Consider the following 16,572-nt stretch of genomic DNA (forward strand, 5'->3'; position numbering starts at 1 on the left):
AAATTTACTGTTTTAAGTATTTTATTTAGGACTATTATTTGTTTTTTTTTAAACTTCTGAAAATAATGATAAATGCCATCACAATCAGCCAGAGCCCAAAGTGCTTATTTTGTCCAACCAACAGTACAATTTTCAAAGGAAAAGCAGCAAATCCTCACATTTGTGTAGCTGGAACCACAAAATGTTTTTACACAAATAAATAAAGGAAAGGAAAAGGAATTAGGATAGTCATTGCATGCATAACATTATGTTTTGCTCTTTAATTTTCTTTCACTTTATTGGAGTGAAAAAAATAAGCAGTGCAGCTGTTGCTGTGTCAAATCAAAACGAATCTGCACTGAATTCAGAGAGAGAAGCAGTGAGGTTGCTGCTATGTCTCAGGATCAGACTGGCAACCTTGAGACACTCAAGGTGGATAAAGGAAAAAACAAAACAGTCAAAGGATGGCAGTGAGACAGAAAAAGAGAGGCAGAATAAAAGACAAATGCACAGATCCACACATGCACCCAAAACCAACATGTAGTCACACACAAAAGCAGTCATTCCACACTGAGATAAACACACACTGTAGCTGGGCATCCAAATGATGTGTGTGTGCATGTGGGCCTGAGGCTTGCTACTAAGCCTCAGTTCAAAGTCATCCTAGATTACCTTGAGGAATGATGATGATAATGATGGTAGTGGGAGCTGACCCTTGGGACTCATGGCTTTAAAACTCCCCTCATTAAGTCTTAAGTTAAGGGTCTGAACACTGCTGGCAGAATCGAAAACAGCTTGCATGTTATTTCCAGCAATGTAAAATCTAATTGGAAGCCAAGAAAAGCTCCTTTTTTGGATTTACAGTCAGCAGCGTACAGTAAGCGTTAGCATGGTGAGTGGATACTGGGCTTTTTCACTGCTTTCAAAAAAAAGCTTGACCAAGGATTTATAATGCCGTGCATTTTACCTCGCATTGTCTCAAGTATCTCACCAGTGAACTTTAGGCCTGCAGATGTCTGTTAGGGCTGATTTGGCTTCAATGAGCAGTTGCTTGCAAGGTGGTGGACATGACGTTGAGAAGTGTTGGGAATGTCTAGAGCAGACTGAAGCCCACAGCTGCTTAGATCACTGGTCTAATCCTTGTGGGAAGGTCTGTTAGACTAGCACGGGAAACTGCGTACTGTACTTCTCAGAATCCACATATAGAAATACACAGGGACGTAGACTCTAGTGGTTTGGATGAGTATGTGCATGTGTGTGTATATGGTTTTCATCGCAAATATTCATATTCACCGACTATGTCACACTGGAACAATCTGATATCCCCTGTCTCAGTTTGCTGAGCTACTGTTTGGAACACTGGTGTTCTCCGTCCCTGCCCACCCCACTGTCTGTTTCACAGATAAGCACCTAGACACACATTTCCTAACACCCAGCAACATTTACAGATGACAGCAACCATTAAATGCAGTCAGAAAACCCAATTTCAGTGACCTTTCTCTGCTGCATAATTTAAAGCCCCCTCTCCCTGAACAGTACCTAGGTTTCTACCAGGGACACACATCAAGTGTGCTATTGGACCCCACTGAGAGTGGATGTAAAATGTTTGGCAGTGGTTGGTGCCATTTAGCAGGAGGGGGGGCTGCAGCTCACTGTAAAGCACCCAGCGACAAAACTACAGGCCAGTGAAAAATGCTGCTTTGATCGCACTGCAGCAGCATGAAGAAAAGGCTGCATATGAAACATATTTAACATGTGTGCAAATGTCGATGCAAACGCTCGATAAGTGCCTGTATACAGAAGTAAATAAAGGCTATGAAGATTGGAATACTCAATATCTTGCAGAAGTGCATTGCATTCATCAAAGAAAGAAATTGGAGGCCTTATCTCGTAATCATGATTTACTATCTCGTAATTAGTAAAAAAAAATATCTCAAAGTTATGAGATCCTGATCTTTAAATTATGAGATCTTTTCTGGTAATTTTGAGATGGTAGATCATCATTGTGAGATCATCATTATTTCTTTGGTGAATTAGTTGAATTTACAATTCAATTCAACTGATTTTCTAGCAGTGATTTTTTACTATGAAAACCATCTAACCATTCAATCCCTGCCAGACTTAGTTGCTGTTGCTCTGTTGTTTCATGCCATTGCTTTCAAGCCTGTTACCTGTTTTCTAAAGCTCTGTCACCTTTATCTGCCTGACCCTCTGCCTGATTATTGGGACTTTGGATTCCTGCCTGCTCCTTGTTGGATTTGTTTGCCTGTTTTGGACTGCCTGGTGGGCCTGTAAGCCTCAAACCTTATTTAGTAAATAAATCATTGAACTGCATCACTCTGCTTCCTTTGTCTGCATTTGGATCCTTCCCTTGTTGCCAATAGCTAAATCATACATGCACTGATAGACAAACTGCCTCATGCTAATTCAGATCATCATTTGAAAATTACCTCTAAGGTGTCATGAGCATAATAAAGTAATGTGTTTTTTACTTTGAGTCCCTGCCCAGCCTGCATACATGTGTTGATGCAGGGCTGGACTGGGACAAAAAATCGGCCCTGGCATTTTTGGCCGAGGCGGGACCCCAAAATCGGACACCCCTCACCATTGATCCAATTAGGGGTCAGATTAGGGGTGTGATAAAACACTGAGAAGTAACATTTGCCCAAGATTGGTGTCCTACAAGACAAGAATATATTTTAACAGACCTACTATTTGGCAAAAATATTTCTAGATAAAATATTCTATAGGGGGGTCTTGGGGTCCTCCCCCAGAAAATATTTAACATTGAACACTTAATTTCCTGCATTCTGGAGACATTTTCTGCACCAATTTATGGTGGAAATGTCTTTATTTTTATAAAGGGAAGCACAAAATTCAGGTGGCAGGTGACAATTCACAATATAAAAATATAATGCAGTAATCATTATTTTTTGCTTAAGTTACTTTTTTTGGACAATGCAGAGGTTTCTTCTAAATTTACATTGCATTTCAGGTTTTCTTATTGTGCAAATAAACCTTTTTCATAGCATTTCTATTTGTTAATCAACATTTCTTGATGCAAGATATTTGTCAGAACACTCTCTCTCTCTCTCTCGGCCCTGTCACTTTGTCCCTCTGTTTCGCTAACACACGCCTCCTCCTCTGCCTGGCAGTGACCACCACAGCTCTTTTACTCCTTCAAATGCCTGTGCCTGCTCTACGCAGGGTACTGCAGCTGATGTTGAAGTTACTGCAGCCCCAGCAGCAAACATATGGGTTATTTTCACGCGTTTGGCGGCAGACGTCTGGCGAATATTTTTTTTTACCCGCATCGCAAGAAACAGAGAGCAGAGGGGGTGGGTGCTAATAAGAGATGTGATTGGGCCATCCCAGTGTCAGTATAGAAAATTACCCAATGGGCCGCTGTCCATGCTCTATGGGCCAATCGTTGGCCCATTTTTTAAAAACACTTACATAAATAATTAATTTACTTTACACCGGCCCCAAAGGTTCGTCTATGCCAGATTACCAGTCCAGCCCTGTGCTGATGTGATGGCTGGTGTCAAACAGAACACGCCACTGCGAGGGCTCCATGGAGATGGAAACCCTAAACAATCCACACACACTGGCTGAAGCACACATGTACACACACATTAGATGGCAAATACACATTAACGGTCCATCTAACGCCATTTGAGGAGTGCCATCAACTAAAATAATCCTTGTCCTTTTCTGCTCGACCGTGTCACTGATTGTAAGGTGCTTATAATTCAAATCATAGCATAGTCCACTAACTCAACCTCTGAGTCAGCATCCATTTCTGCACAATAAATCAGATGTGTCAGATTACTTCCTCGCCAGCGACTGTGACATATCCTGTAATGGAAACGATGAAATTACTGGAATAAATCCTCCAATCCATGGTTCGCCTGAGCTCCCGCGCACAGAGTGAGTAAAGGTGCCACTTTCTGTTTTGATCAGATACGCTGCTGAAAACCTGGAGTGAGGGGTAGATACAGTCTCACAGCTAGAAGCCACTTGTCTTTGTAATGTTAAACCCACATTCAGCATGCTTGGAGGAGTTAATCATAACTTTCAGCAGTGATGCAACCTGTTATGAGCAGCGAGGCAGAAACTCTTTGGATTACCTTTGGCTACCTCTGTTTAGGAAAGAGGATCTCCCTGTAAGTTTGTCATTTCTTTTTCAGGAATATGAAATGATGTACAGTAATACAAACCTGCTGACATGCTGCTGTAATCTATCTTACTCGACAGACAAGTTGTGTCACAGTTTCCGCGTGTGAGCAAGAAAGACAATGCAGAGAGTTCTTCTGCAAACTGATCCCTGGGATGTTTACAAATCTACTTCTGAATCACGTTCTTAAATTTAGACAAACCCTCTGGAGCTGTTGAAAGCTGCTGCCTCCCCAACCCTCCTTCCCTCTCGTTCCCTTTTTTCACTTGTACTTATTGCCCGTATAACAGCCACTCTCAAACAGCGGCTCACTCGAATTTTTTTACCGACATCTGAGGAATCAGTCCCCAAGGCGAATGCATTGGCCCCTATTGCTCCGGCAACATGCAAGTCATGTAAGCATTTTATTTCCAACTCGACTTAAAATGAATATTAAATTGCATACAGGATGATTACAGCCAGCTGCATACACTCAACATTTTACAGCTAAAAGCTACACCTTAATGTGAACCTATGTAACTTTTGTTGGCCCCAACTGACAATTATAGGATAACAATAGCACAAGTCAGTTAACATCTGTTATCCAACAACATCTTGCTAAAGTTTGCTAACATTTGCCACCATAGACTTGCAGGTCATATCAGACCCATTAGGACTGTAGCAGCCAAATGTACACTGTGCATGTACTGAGCTGAACAGGGTGCGTTTATATTTCACAAATTCAATGTTTCTTTTGTAAGAGGAAAAATGTGTTATTTCTTTTTCCAAAAGTTACAGTCTCGCTTTAAAGTAAAATATGTGTGAACTAAATGTGATAGTTCTTACACTGCTGAAACATGCTGAAGATCACTGAGGTCAAAATTCTCCCCCCCACACTGATTATTACAATATAATTAAAGTCCCCTTTCACTCAAAACTCTTAATTTCAAGGGTGACATCTCCAGCAAGCAGCTATGGGGGAGAGGTGGAACCTTAAAAAAAACTATTAAACAAATTACAATTATTCAAGGTTAAGGTGATGAACAGCCATCGGCACATTAAAGGAAAGCACTAATGGTCAGTGTTGCTGATGAATTAGACTGTGCCTGTACCAGCTCCTGTAATTTGTATCCAAATGCCCGCACACCTGGCACAAAGTCAGTATACAAGCTTGTTTTGTAAAAACGATAAATTTTCATTTCTCTGTTTTTCAGTATCAGCTGCATGTTGGATGTTCAGGAAAGAAAAACTTGCCAAAACTTGAGCTAAAATAATTAATTTCCATATCTTGTGACTCCCTCTTCTCTTGCTTCATTTGAATGTTTCTCTGGGCTACTACATGTGTATGAGTTCAACACTAGAGAACTACTTTCAAAGTCATCTGCTGAAGGGGGACATTCATGTGGTTATCGTGAATCTGAGTTTAAGATGTGTACATATGAACAGGTTTTTTCGACATCACAACTAGTTTGGAAGCCAAACTGTTTAATACGGTGTAGTATGCAACTCACTCAAGTGTGGTGTGGAAAACTGAAACCTCTAGGTAACGCAACCCTGAGAATGGACTTTACTCACCTCACTATAGTGAAACATTTGAAATATTTCTGCAATATTTTGGATTTTCATAAATTCTGGATTTTTTAATGAGGTAAAAGGAGTAGATCTAATTTGAAGAATTTGTAATTGACACATGTCATTATTCGCCCTGCAATGGATTGGCGACCTGTCCAGGGTGTATCCCGCCTTTCGCCCAGTGTCAGCTTGGCTCCAGCCCCCCCCCCCCCCGCGACCCCAGGATAAGCGGTTGACAATGGATGGATGGATGGACATGTCATTATTCAATGCAGATCGGGTAGTTTTTAAATGTCTTAAAATCTATCTGGTGGATTAATCGCGATTAATTGAATGATTTTCTTGCAATAAAATTAATTAAATAATGAATTCTAAAGTAGTGTATTGCGCACTTTTAATTTAAATGTACTGCTATATACACAAAAGTGCTATAACATGTGGTTTGAAAACACTTTAAACAAATAAGGTGCTTTTTACCTGCAGTATTCTCTTTACACAGTAGCAATAAATTATTTACTGTAAATCTCAACTTAAACATTAATGTCAAATCCAATATTAAACCATCAGAGTCTATGAAGAATATCAGCAGGTATCTTTTATCATGGAACAGCATAAACAGCACTAGGCTATGTAGGGTTGGGACGATGTCTACAAAGCGCGGAGGGGGGGTGCTGTCGTCTTACGTGCATATGTTCACTCGCACAGACTCCACTCGGTTAAAAACTTGAAAAGACGATACAAGTCGCGGTGGATATTTTACAAGCACGGAGCAGGTAACGTGAAAGCATTTAACACACAGGGTGCAGTTGTTGGTTTCGGTTGTTTGAGTTTGATAGGCTGCGTCATTAACAAGCAAGCGGCTCACCTGCTGCCGTGATGACGGATCGCGGGTGGAAAAATACAGAAGAAAGATGACAGCGTAGTCTGCGAAGCCTCCCTCCACTGCTTGTTCGGGTGGGTGATTAGCAGGCTGATCAACATCACGCCCCTCCTGTGACCAGTGGTTTGACTGTACGTGTATTCAGAGCCAGTGAGCAAGGGACTTTCAAAATAATTATAATAAAAAATTTAATAAATGCGTAAACGTGCGATTAAATAGCCTAATTGTCAGCGTTAATTAATTAATGCGTTAACGCGATAATAACGCGTATATATATACACACACACACGGACAGACATGGATGTCAACGGCAACTTGGCTGGTTGGCAACAAATCGCAGGGCGTTAATTCTAGTTTGTATTCTGAAATCTCCTCAGCAGTGAATTATATTTAATTAGGTAAACCAGTGCTGAAATCTGGTAGATGCCTGATGATTCACTATTATGCAAAAAGATAGGGACTAGATTAGAGCCTGAAAACACATCTGTCAGGTCACAAGTCAGACTGTGATGATTGTAGAAGGTGTGTGTAATGAAGTAGAAGCACTAAGGAGCGAGAATTTTATAATCTGAGTATTAATTTGACTATTGTGAGTTCAGGATTTGTTACAGCTAGTGATGTAGTTGGATGATACACCAAGGAGATACTGGAGCAAAAATTATATATTAGTGCAAGAAGCATACAGGCAAGCGTGTCATGTGGCAGGCATTTTATTTCCTTCTGATCATTGCCTTATCTGATCTCATACATAAATCATGCTTTTCATATGGCAGCACTCTGCCTATACCATTTATGCAGATATGATAAATAAATGCATTCACAAAATAGAAAATGTGTTGGCAGACAGTTCATTTTATGGCAATACTGCATGGTAATCAATAGTCATTTATGACCAAAGTCTATTTACATTAACATAAAGAAAAGGTGAAATAAATATTTGCATATAAAATAAAGCATATATAATGACACTGTAAGTTGTTAAACTTAATATATTTTGAGTTACCTGATAAACATGCAGCAAATGTGTAAAGTACGTTAAATACACTTAAATATCATAAGAATCCCTTCACTTATGACACCTGAGAACTCTATTGACTGAACTATAATTCTCACAAGACACAAAATGTTTACTTCCCCCATGTTATTAGAAATAATTTCATACTAGTGTAACGGCAGATTAAGACATTCCCTTTGGCTGAAGTCTGCACATTATCACATAAGGCACTAAAATAGCACCATATGCAGGAAGGCTTATAAAAACAAATATGGCTTCTTCATCAGTTGTACATACAGTATGTACCCTACACACAGTTAGGGCTTAAATAATGTAAGACTAGGTTGGCTGAATTCTTCCTGTCTTTCAATGTTTCTGCAACAACAAAAAATGCTCACAAACTGTATAAAACTGGCTAAAGAGATACGAAAGCATACAGACATATACACAAAAAGTACCCTGATATAGTCACAAAAACAGAAGTCAGAATGCTCTAAGCAGGTGCATATTAGTATGTTTGGACAGACTCTTTAAAACAAATATGGAGAGAAGAATGTGAGGTACAGACGGCAACAGTTTTATGGGCAGCATCTGGACAGAAATCATGCTGTAGGGCCAATGAGCTCAGCAGTTTGAGAGGTGTCTCCAGGGCCCGACCAGTGCATTATATCTCCGGAGTACCTACTGGAATTTTATTGGCCTGAGGTGAAGTCTTTCTTTCCTGAATTCTTTCAAGTTGCTCCAGATAAGATAACCTGTCTGCTCTGTAAAAGCTAAAGGCTAATGGCTCTCTGTGGTCACTGCACGCTACCTGGGAGACATGCAAGAACACAGAGGAATTTGGCTCTTTCTGATGTCTGGCAGCGTAATCTCTACAGCGCCTGTAACCTACAACCTTCTCCTTAGGATCCAGTAATGTGTTCCAGTGGGTTTGTGTTGGCGCGTCTCTATGGGTAAACGTCTCACGTTGTTGTTGTTGTTTATTGCTGCAGTTAACAGCTGGAGAGATGCAGGTTTATAATACTGGGTTTTAAATTTGATTGGCTACAAATACAACACCTCAAAAGTAAATTGAGATGAAAAGTGTGCTGGTGAAGGAGGCGCGGAATTTTGTAAACGGCCACAGAGTGCAGCATCCCAGTAAGAGGAAGTTTCTGGGCAACAGTTGCCCTCAACTGAGAACTGTAAGGATCGATGTACTTGACATCTAAATGGGAAATACAGTCAAACTAAGAAACTGAGACGTTCCCTAAACCAAAATAAAAATTGTCTAAAGGAGCTACTTAATAGCACACAGTGTAAAACAAGACTATCCACGTGTCTGCAAAAGGGTTATAAAAAAAGACCCATTGATTGGAGACACCTCACTGCCTATGAACAAAAGGACAGGTGACCATCACAACAATGAGATTAGTGTAAAACACAACTGACTGAGTTGGTCTCAAAAGGAACATATGGCTGTAACAGTGAAGCAGTGTGGAGTGATGACAGTACTAACAAGTCCAAATGGCAAATATCCAAATTGGAAGGCACATTCTGGCAACAACAAAAAAAATCTGATAAATGGCAACTGTGTAGTGTTTACACAAACAACAAAAGAGTAAAACTATATTACAATACAAAAATAAATGGAGAGAGTACAATAAATAAGAAATTTTTATCCTGCTATGTACAGTACTTACACCTGATTAATTTACACTATACACACGGGAATAAAAGAGGTCATGTGGAGGATGGTTTTGAGCTCTGATTTTACTGTAGCACCAAAGAGGAGGGATGTCCTGACACAAAGGCCACCTGAAGTGGAAAAAAGACACGCAAACAACACTAACACTTAGTTAGTTACTAATTAAAAACTCATAAACCTGCACAGTAGTAGAAAGACTGGACAAAAGGAAAGATATTCCGCGAATGCAGATCTGGATCACATGTTTTGAATTATGGTGGCAGGGCTAAACTCTTGTGTTATAATTAAATTTTTTGTCATATGTAAAATGCACCCCCCACCTGTTTAACGGTATTAGATCTATTCCACTGATAGAGGCAGGCTGGAGCCAGAGGATGGAGTACATTTCCCACAGTAGCCTCCGCATATTCCTGACACTCTGCTGCCATCCTGTGGACACAAGAGGAATAACATCAGGTATGCGTGATTCTGCTGCTGCTGCTGCTTAAGTGAACATGAGTGTGTTTTGTAATTATTGTCATACAGGTGCTGAATATGAGAAAACATTTTGTCAGGATCACAGCTTGAATTCTGTTGTCCTGTGTTGAAGAAACTTTAAAGAAGCACTTTCCCCTGACACTGATCTGAACTGTAAGACAGATTTTAGTTTGAATTGGCTGTTGGGAAAACAAAGCCTTGACAGTGAAAGAATTGGTTGTGCTGCTTCCAAGTTGTATGAGAATGTCATCACTTTGAAAGGTATTTGTGGCAGAGTTGTTTTGCTGGCTCTGAAAGTAGCTTTTCCTTTTTAAAAGGCGCACAAAGACGGAGGCCCACCAGGTAGGAATTGGATAATCACACTCAGCAAAAAACAGAAAATACAAGCTGATTAATCACCAGCACTTCACCAGCATCATTTACATGCAGCTTTATGGGCAGTTTCATCCAAGCATCTACGAACAAAAAGGAAATTGCATCAGACGAGTACACCAAAAGCTCTATCCCACGACATGAAAGCCATAGCGCGCAGTGAGTGGTTTGTCTGATCTCCTCTGGAGTGCTCTCTCCTTCCCACTGTCACAACCTGGCTTTATTTAAACTGCCTGCAGTGCCCAGAGCGGGCCGGGCGGCTGGCTGGCTATGGATATCAGACTGTGAACACGTTCTGGCATCACAACTGCCTCCTGTTTTCGCCTTGCCAAAAAGCACTCTCCAGCTTGATCTCCATTTCAAAAGCGGAGGGTAGGGGTGCCCTTGAGAGAGCAGCTGCCCAATAAGGGTCCTTTCTCAGTGAGTTTATGGGGAGAAGTGGAGTTGGGAATACAGAACCCACTTGGGATTATGCCCACTTAGAGCTCTGGAGCCAAGAGGACATGCAGAGAGGAGAATAGAGAGGGAGGGATGGAGTAGAAGAGGAAACAGAAAAAACAGAGAAGACGAGGCAGTAAAATTAAGAGAGTTACAGAAAGGCAGGAACATGTATGTTTAAAATGATTTGATCAGAATAGTTACATTTAAACTTATTACTACTTTATATACTGTATATACTGACCTCACCAAGTATATACTGGCACACCATCATGAATAAATGAGGGATTATAATGAGACTTCTGTCACCTTTTTAGATGGTAAAAGCTTCAAAATGTCAAAAAAAATCTCTAAGACCGTGCAGTTAAAGTTAGCTGTTTTCCCAGGATATGAACACGTAAAAACGTGAAATATTTCTGGTACCTGTGATTTTTGTATATCAGCTACTGCATAGTTGCCCTGGGAGGTCCAAGAGGTGTCCTCAGCCACCTTAAAACCTGTTCCTGAGAGGTTGATCCGAAACCGCCCCTGAAAAAATAGAGAGAGAGAGAGAGAGAGAGAGAGAGAGAGAGAGAGAGAGAGAGAGAGAATGAATATAAATAAGATTCCACCAGATGCATTAGACATTACTACCTATCACCATGTGCTTCGATAAACAAACTTTGAATTGTCTGATTTACCGCAAGCAGCACAAAGAAGGAGGAAGTAAAGCACCTAAGGGTCTCAACTCAAATATTTCAAAGCAGAATAAGGGCAAACTGAATTACAGGCAACAGGAGATTAACACAAAATTATTAATTATAACTAATGCAATTCATTAGTAAGGGTACTCTTTTTGATTGATTTTATTAGATGATTAAAAGTACAGAGTAACTCTGCACAGCAGTAGTTCACCGAGGATTTCACCACAATCAAGCCCAAAAGGCTTATTTCTATTGTGATCCTGCAACATGTAACAAATGACACAAAAAACAAAACACCAGTCAAGACAAAACATACAATGGCGGAGTGGCACATCCTACAAGCTGTCTTCATAAAAAGAGTGTCAAACATCAACTTTGTCATTGTAAATACATTTCATTTTACACAGCCAACGGTAACTGATTTAGTTTGGTAGAGTTAGCTACGCAGGTAGCACATAGACGATACATGCAAGAGAATACATGAGACTGGCCTAGTTGCTGGATGTTTTGAGAATAAATATTTTTCTCTTCTTTTCAATCAATAACAATTCAGGTTCAAGTGTTTTTGGAATTTCTCATGAAAAACTAGGCATGAACTGCTTCTAAAAGAATGGACACTAATAAAGCTTTTCTGTTGCAGGAAAAGCACAGGTCTCATTAATAACACTAATAACGACTGCATACCATTTAGGTATGTCCGTTCCTAGGCATTCTCATTCTGTGGAATGGCTTATTAGGACACTTAAAAGAACTGAGCCATCATTAATGTTATTAGTTACACTTGTGCTTTTCCTGCTATGACAAGTCAACAGTCTGCTGTGAAAAAGTGCAGTTTCCCCCTCTGGTCATACAATTAACAGCTGCCGTTGTTTTTACCTGTGGACAGCGTGCGGCGCTGTAGCAGTCTCCAGCTGTAGCGAATGGAACACTCTTGCCTTCACGGGTGAAAGCAAACTGCCAATCTGTAGCTGAATAACAAGACAAACAACAAGCTAATCAAGAACCATGTGACAAATGCTGTTCCTGTAGGACCTCAGATGAACTTTTATAATGACAGCCTACATCTGCCATAATGGCCGAGCCTTGTGTTATTTAACTGGTCTAAATCTAGCCTTAGTTTTAGGGTCAGCCTAATATCAGTATAATTTCATCTACTTAAAGCAGTTTCATTTAATCCCCTCAAGCCTTGTAATTGTGTGTTGCTTAAATGAACCTTGAAGACATCTTGAGCCCATTAACCCTCGTGAGCACGGACATAATTAAATGGCAAAGGAAGCTCTTATTTGAGAGTAATGTAGAGTTAACACTGGCGCAGGATGCTGTTGCGTGTGTGTGTGTGTGTGTTTGTGTGTGTGTGCCATAATCAGACTTTTGCATGTGTATGAGCCACTCACTAATGATGTTCATTTTGCTGAGGTCCAGGCGCACTTTGGAGAAGGTGGTGATACCGGCGGCGGTGTAGTCTCTCCGACAGTCACAATCCTCTCTGCTGGAGCCATTGGCTGGACACTGGGTGGGGTCATTGAGCCTGGTAAACACACACACACACACACACACACACAAGATACCAACTTTACTCTTACATGGAATTTCTTCATTTACAGACAGAAAACATTGCCAGGAGTCAGCTGGATTTTGTAATGAAACCGGCTGTTCTCATCGTTATCCTCCTAGCTGTTTACCTGAAGCCAAAGATCTCTGAAAAATTCTCCCTTTCTCCCGTTGTCAAGGTGATGTACTCCTGTGGAGTCTCCGTCTGCATTCCTGCACAGTAGACCTGAGGAGAACAGGGTGGAGGAGGACGAAAAGGAGAAGTGGTAACCAGAGGGAGGAGGAAGAGTTGGGGACCAAGGGTGAAGTAAAGGGATGAAGGTGAGAGCAATCGGATAGAGAAAAAAATAGAAAAGTAGAGAAGAAGTGCAGATTAGGAAAGGAGGAACATTAATGGTGGTGAGGAGGGGAGGAAAAGGAGTCGAACATAAGATGTTATGATGGCAAGAAACACAGAAAGTAAGAGTCTTTTTGAAGGCAGTCAAACAATTTCCTCTGACTGTGTGTTATAAAATGTGCTGCATCTATTGCAACCCTGTACACCAGGCACCATAAGTATGCCTAAACACAAGCTAGTAGAGATGAATTTTAAGCACTTTGTACTGTGGTGCAGGCACATACACAGTCACACAAACACTGTAGCAAAATGTTCTGTCAGTGTTTAAGTTGTCTGAGGGCATGAAGACCCACTCATAAATAAAACCTCTTTTGGCTTAATAAACTGTGCATTTCTGAGGTAATACGATCATGTAATGTTACCTTGCGTGCTTTTCCTTGAACATTGAGAAAGTGTTCGCTGTCTGGGAGGGGGCCGTGCGCGCTCTGGACGTCACGACAGCTAGAAGGCAAATGGCCTTGAAGACCCAAAACAAGTAGAAATAAGTTGGTATACAGAAGTGTATTATGCAAAGATTTAACATACAGGACAGGCACTCAGGCTGTATACACACACGTGTGCACGCATGCACACACAAATTCCAGGAGTTAAGTCAAGTGTGGCAAATCGCTGCATCGAATGAAAGAAAACGAAAAGCCACTCACTCTTTGATGTCCTATCCTACCGTAGGGAAGTAAATACACTGGACAGTGAATCTTTGATGTTCGCCTGGGATCATAAATATTTCACTAAAGGCCAAATCTCTGAGATGACCGGATCAAGTCAAGCCATACCTAATACTCTGGGATGCATTCAGCCGGCTAGTATCTAAACCCTGGTAGCCTTGACCATTGTTAAAAAGAGCAGAGGTTTTCTATCAATACTCACAGGCTGGATTTCTGCAGACTTTTCTGTCCTCTGGCATGGCGTCTAGAGAACACCTATTGCTTTCCTGGCCATCCGTGGACACGCACTGCACCGTCCTCTCCATCACCCCATCACCACAGCTCACTGAACACTGGGGGGGAGGAAGAGAACCATGGCAGTGTGAAAATAAAACTTGTGGATGACAGTCTGTCAGCAGTTTTCATCTTGACAGTCACCCCTTTAAAAAAATGTATGTACAGTTCAATACTGATTATTTACCTATGATTTAATGTCTTGCTTGTATGGCCTCTGTCCTGTAATGTTTTAAAACTAGGGTGGGTCTTGTAAAGCACTTTATAACTTTGTTTTGATAAGTGCTGTATAAATAAAGTTTAGAATCCTTATTATTATTATTCAGGTTGAAGACCTGTCTGTCTTGCATTTATTAACCTTACAGTCAGTCTTTGATGAATCATAAGGTAAGCTCACAAGCCTCATGATTACATTTTTAGGAAACCAAGACTAAAAACATGCCTCTTCCATCTTGACAAAATACTGATAAATGACCGGACACATTTTAGAACCATGGACTCGCTCACCAGTCCCCAGATTCCAACCCTCCACTTCTGTGGCGGTGGGCACGGGTCCAAATTACAAGGCATGTAGCTCTCAGGGGGGGTCCCGGGGCAGTTGGACAGAGACTGATGGCCGTACTCATAGTTGTCATTCTCCACATGCACCTCGCTGCAGGAGATCAGACGCTGCCGGTAGCCCTGTCCACAGCTGGCTGAGCACTGGAGGAGAGAATAAATCACCAGGTTGTAATAACAAAGGTATTCCACACAGGAAACATGGGTGATTTCCGCATCCCTGGATGTGAAGATGGTTATTTGAATGAACTGTCTTTTTGAAGAGGAAAGAATTGCTTTTTCAGAGCAAACTGACTTTTTTACAATACAGATCTCAAAGAATTTACTGGGACTACATCATTTAAATGCCACACAGCTTCTTCTGCTCTCACCTCTGTCCATTCCCCTGTGATCCAGATTAACTCACAGGCCTGGCTGTTACAGCTCTCCATGTCTGGAGGTCTGATCTGATTCACACAGTACATCTCATGGACCTCCTGCTGGTTGTGGTCCACACACTGCAAGGCTCGCCGTCGGTGGCCCGCCCCACACGACTTACTGCACTGTAGCGGAGACAAGACAGAGACCAGCCTTTTACACAGATGGTAAATCATGTATGAGTGGAAATACGACATGTGGACCTAATTATGTGTGCACATCTGTCCAGCTGCAAACTTTTTGGAAACTGCATGTGCAATTATTAGGTTTAAAAAAGGGAATTCCCACTAATGATGAACGCAAAGAAAGAGCATGGATGAACAGTCTCAGATTTGTGTTTTCTCGCGAAGCATTATCACCACCGCATGAAGGGACTACAGTGTAAAGACGTCAAAACAGTAGATAAGAGCTGGAAGGAAAGCATTGAGTTGTTGAGCAGAGTCAGAGTCAAAATTCACAGCTGTAGGCAAATGCCGTAAGCAAATGCCTGAAGTCTTAGCATCCAGACTGAATAATCCAGTAGTAATTAACAAGGAATTACATGTTCAGCCTTTCATACCAACATTCATCCATGTCAGAAATCAGACAGATGGAAACCAGTTAACCCAAGTTATCTCTGGTGTCACCTTTTCTTGCCACTGCACGTTCCTATTTGAGAAGTAAAAAAGAAAGGCTAAGACCAACACTATGTGAGGAATGATCTATTGTTTTCTCAGAAAGATAACCTTTTGGTGTCCATTAACTACAGCAAGGATAGAATTAGCTTAACTTAGCATAAAGACTGAAAGCAGCTAAAAACATCTAGCCAGTGACAGGAAGTGACTGCACATGGCTAAGAAATAGTTACAGCAAGTAACTCCCAGTAAAACCAGATCTTTTTTTTACTTTGCACAGGGCGACTTCAGCTGGTCTTCATCACTCTTAAAATGTCGAACACTGTCAAACAAGTGAAATACATGGAACTGCTATGAGCTGTGATGCTGTACTGTGCAGTAATAAAACTAACCCTACATGACAGGTACCTGAGTTTCAGGATGTTTAGGTAATATTGAGAAAGCTATCAGCGAAAACATTTCATCCAGGTATGTTAGGCCTATAGAAGAAAGAAAAATATTGGTGTAAGACATCATCTCTGATTTGCGGAGTAAATGTAAGTGGAAAAAAGACTTAAGCATGGTAACCCCTGCCAGGTGAACTGTTGTAATTACCTCCAGCTGTTAATTGGCACACTCAGGCAGGGAGCTCCAAACACTTCTCTAGACTAATTAGACTCTCCTTTCAGAGAAGACATTTCCTGCTGCTCAGTGACCCAGATTCAACTTCACTTGCACACAGTGAAGAAGAACCTCGTGCTGCAGCCGCCTGTTCTAATAATCCCAACTCTCAAGACAGATCTGTAGCCTCAAGCCTACACAAGCATGCTGAATGTTAGTAAGCAGGAAAGTGCCCATTAAATACAGCCAAGGTATGACT

General features: G+C 41.1%; 1 protein-coding gene across 7 annotated transcripts in view; it reads right to left on the minus strand.

Moving 5' to 3' along the window:
* Nucleotides 1-7,298: 7,298 nt before the first annotated feature.
* adamts9 (ADAM metallopeptidase with thrombospondin type 1 motif, 9) overlaps nt 7,299-16,572 on the minus strand; it is a 53,974-nt gene continuing 44,700 nt past the window's right edge. For 6 of the 7 annotated variants that reach the window (XM_046075132.1, XM_046075131.1, XM_046075129.1 and 3 more), the window contains 9 exons: nt 15,054-15,224; nt 14,632-14,826; nt 14,054-14,183; nt 13,549-13,643; nt 12,921-13,015; nt 12,633-12,766; nt 12,115-12,206; nt 10,979-11,083; nt 7,299-9,697 (listed from right to left, as the gene is read on the minus strand). In XM_046075132.1, the coding sequence (XP_045931088.1) occupies nt 9,608-9,697; nt 10,979-11,083; nt 12,115-12,206; nt 12,633-12,766; nt 12,921-13,015; nt 13,549-13,643; nt 14,054-14,183; nt 14,632-14,826; nt 15,054-15,224 (1,107 nt within the window). In that variant the 3' untranslated portion in view covers nt 7,299-9,607. The remainder of the gene's footprint in view (nt 9,698-10,978; nt 11,084-12,114; nt 12,207-12,632; nt 12,767-12,920; nt 13,016-13,548; nt 13,644-14,053; nt 14,184-14,631; nt 14,827-15,053; nt 15,225-16,572) is intronic. The other variant, XM_046075128.1, reaches the window with a different exon arrangement.

This window comes from Micropterus dolomieu, linkage group LG18 (genome assembly GCF_021292245.1).
Source record: "Micropterus dolomieu isolate WLL.071019.BEF.003 ecotype Adirondacks linkage group LG18, ASM2129224v1, whole genome shotgun sequence".
NCBI classification, from domain to species: Eukaryota; Metazoa; Chordata; class Actinopteri; order Centrarchiformes; family Centrarchidae; genus Micropterus; species Micropterus dolomieu.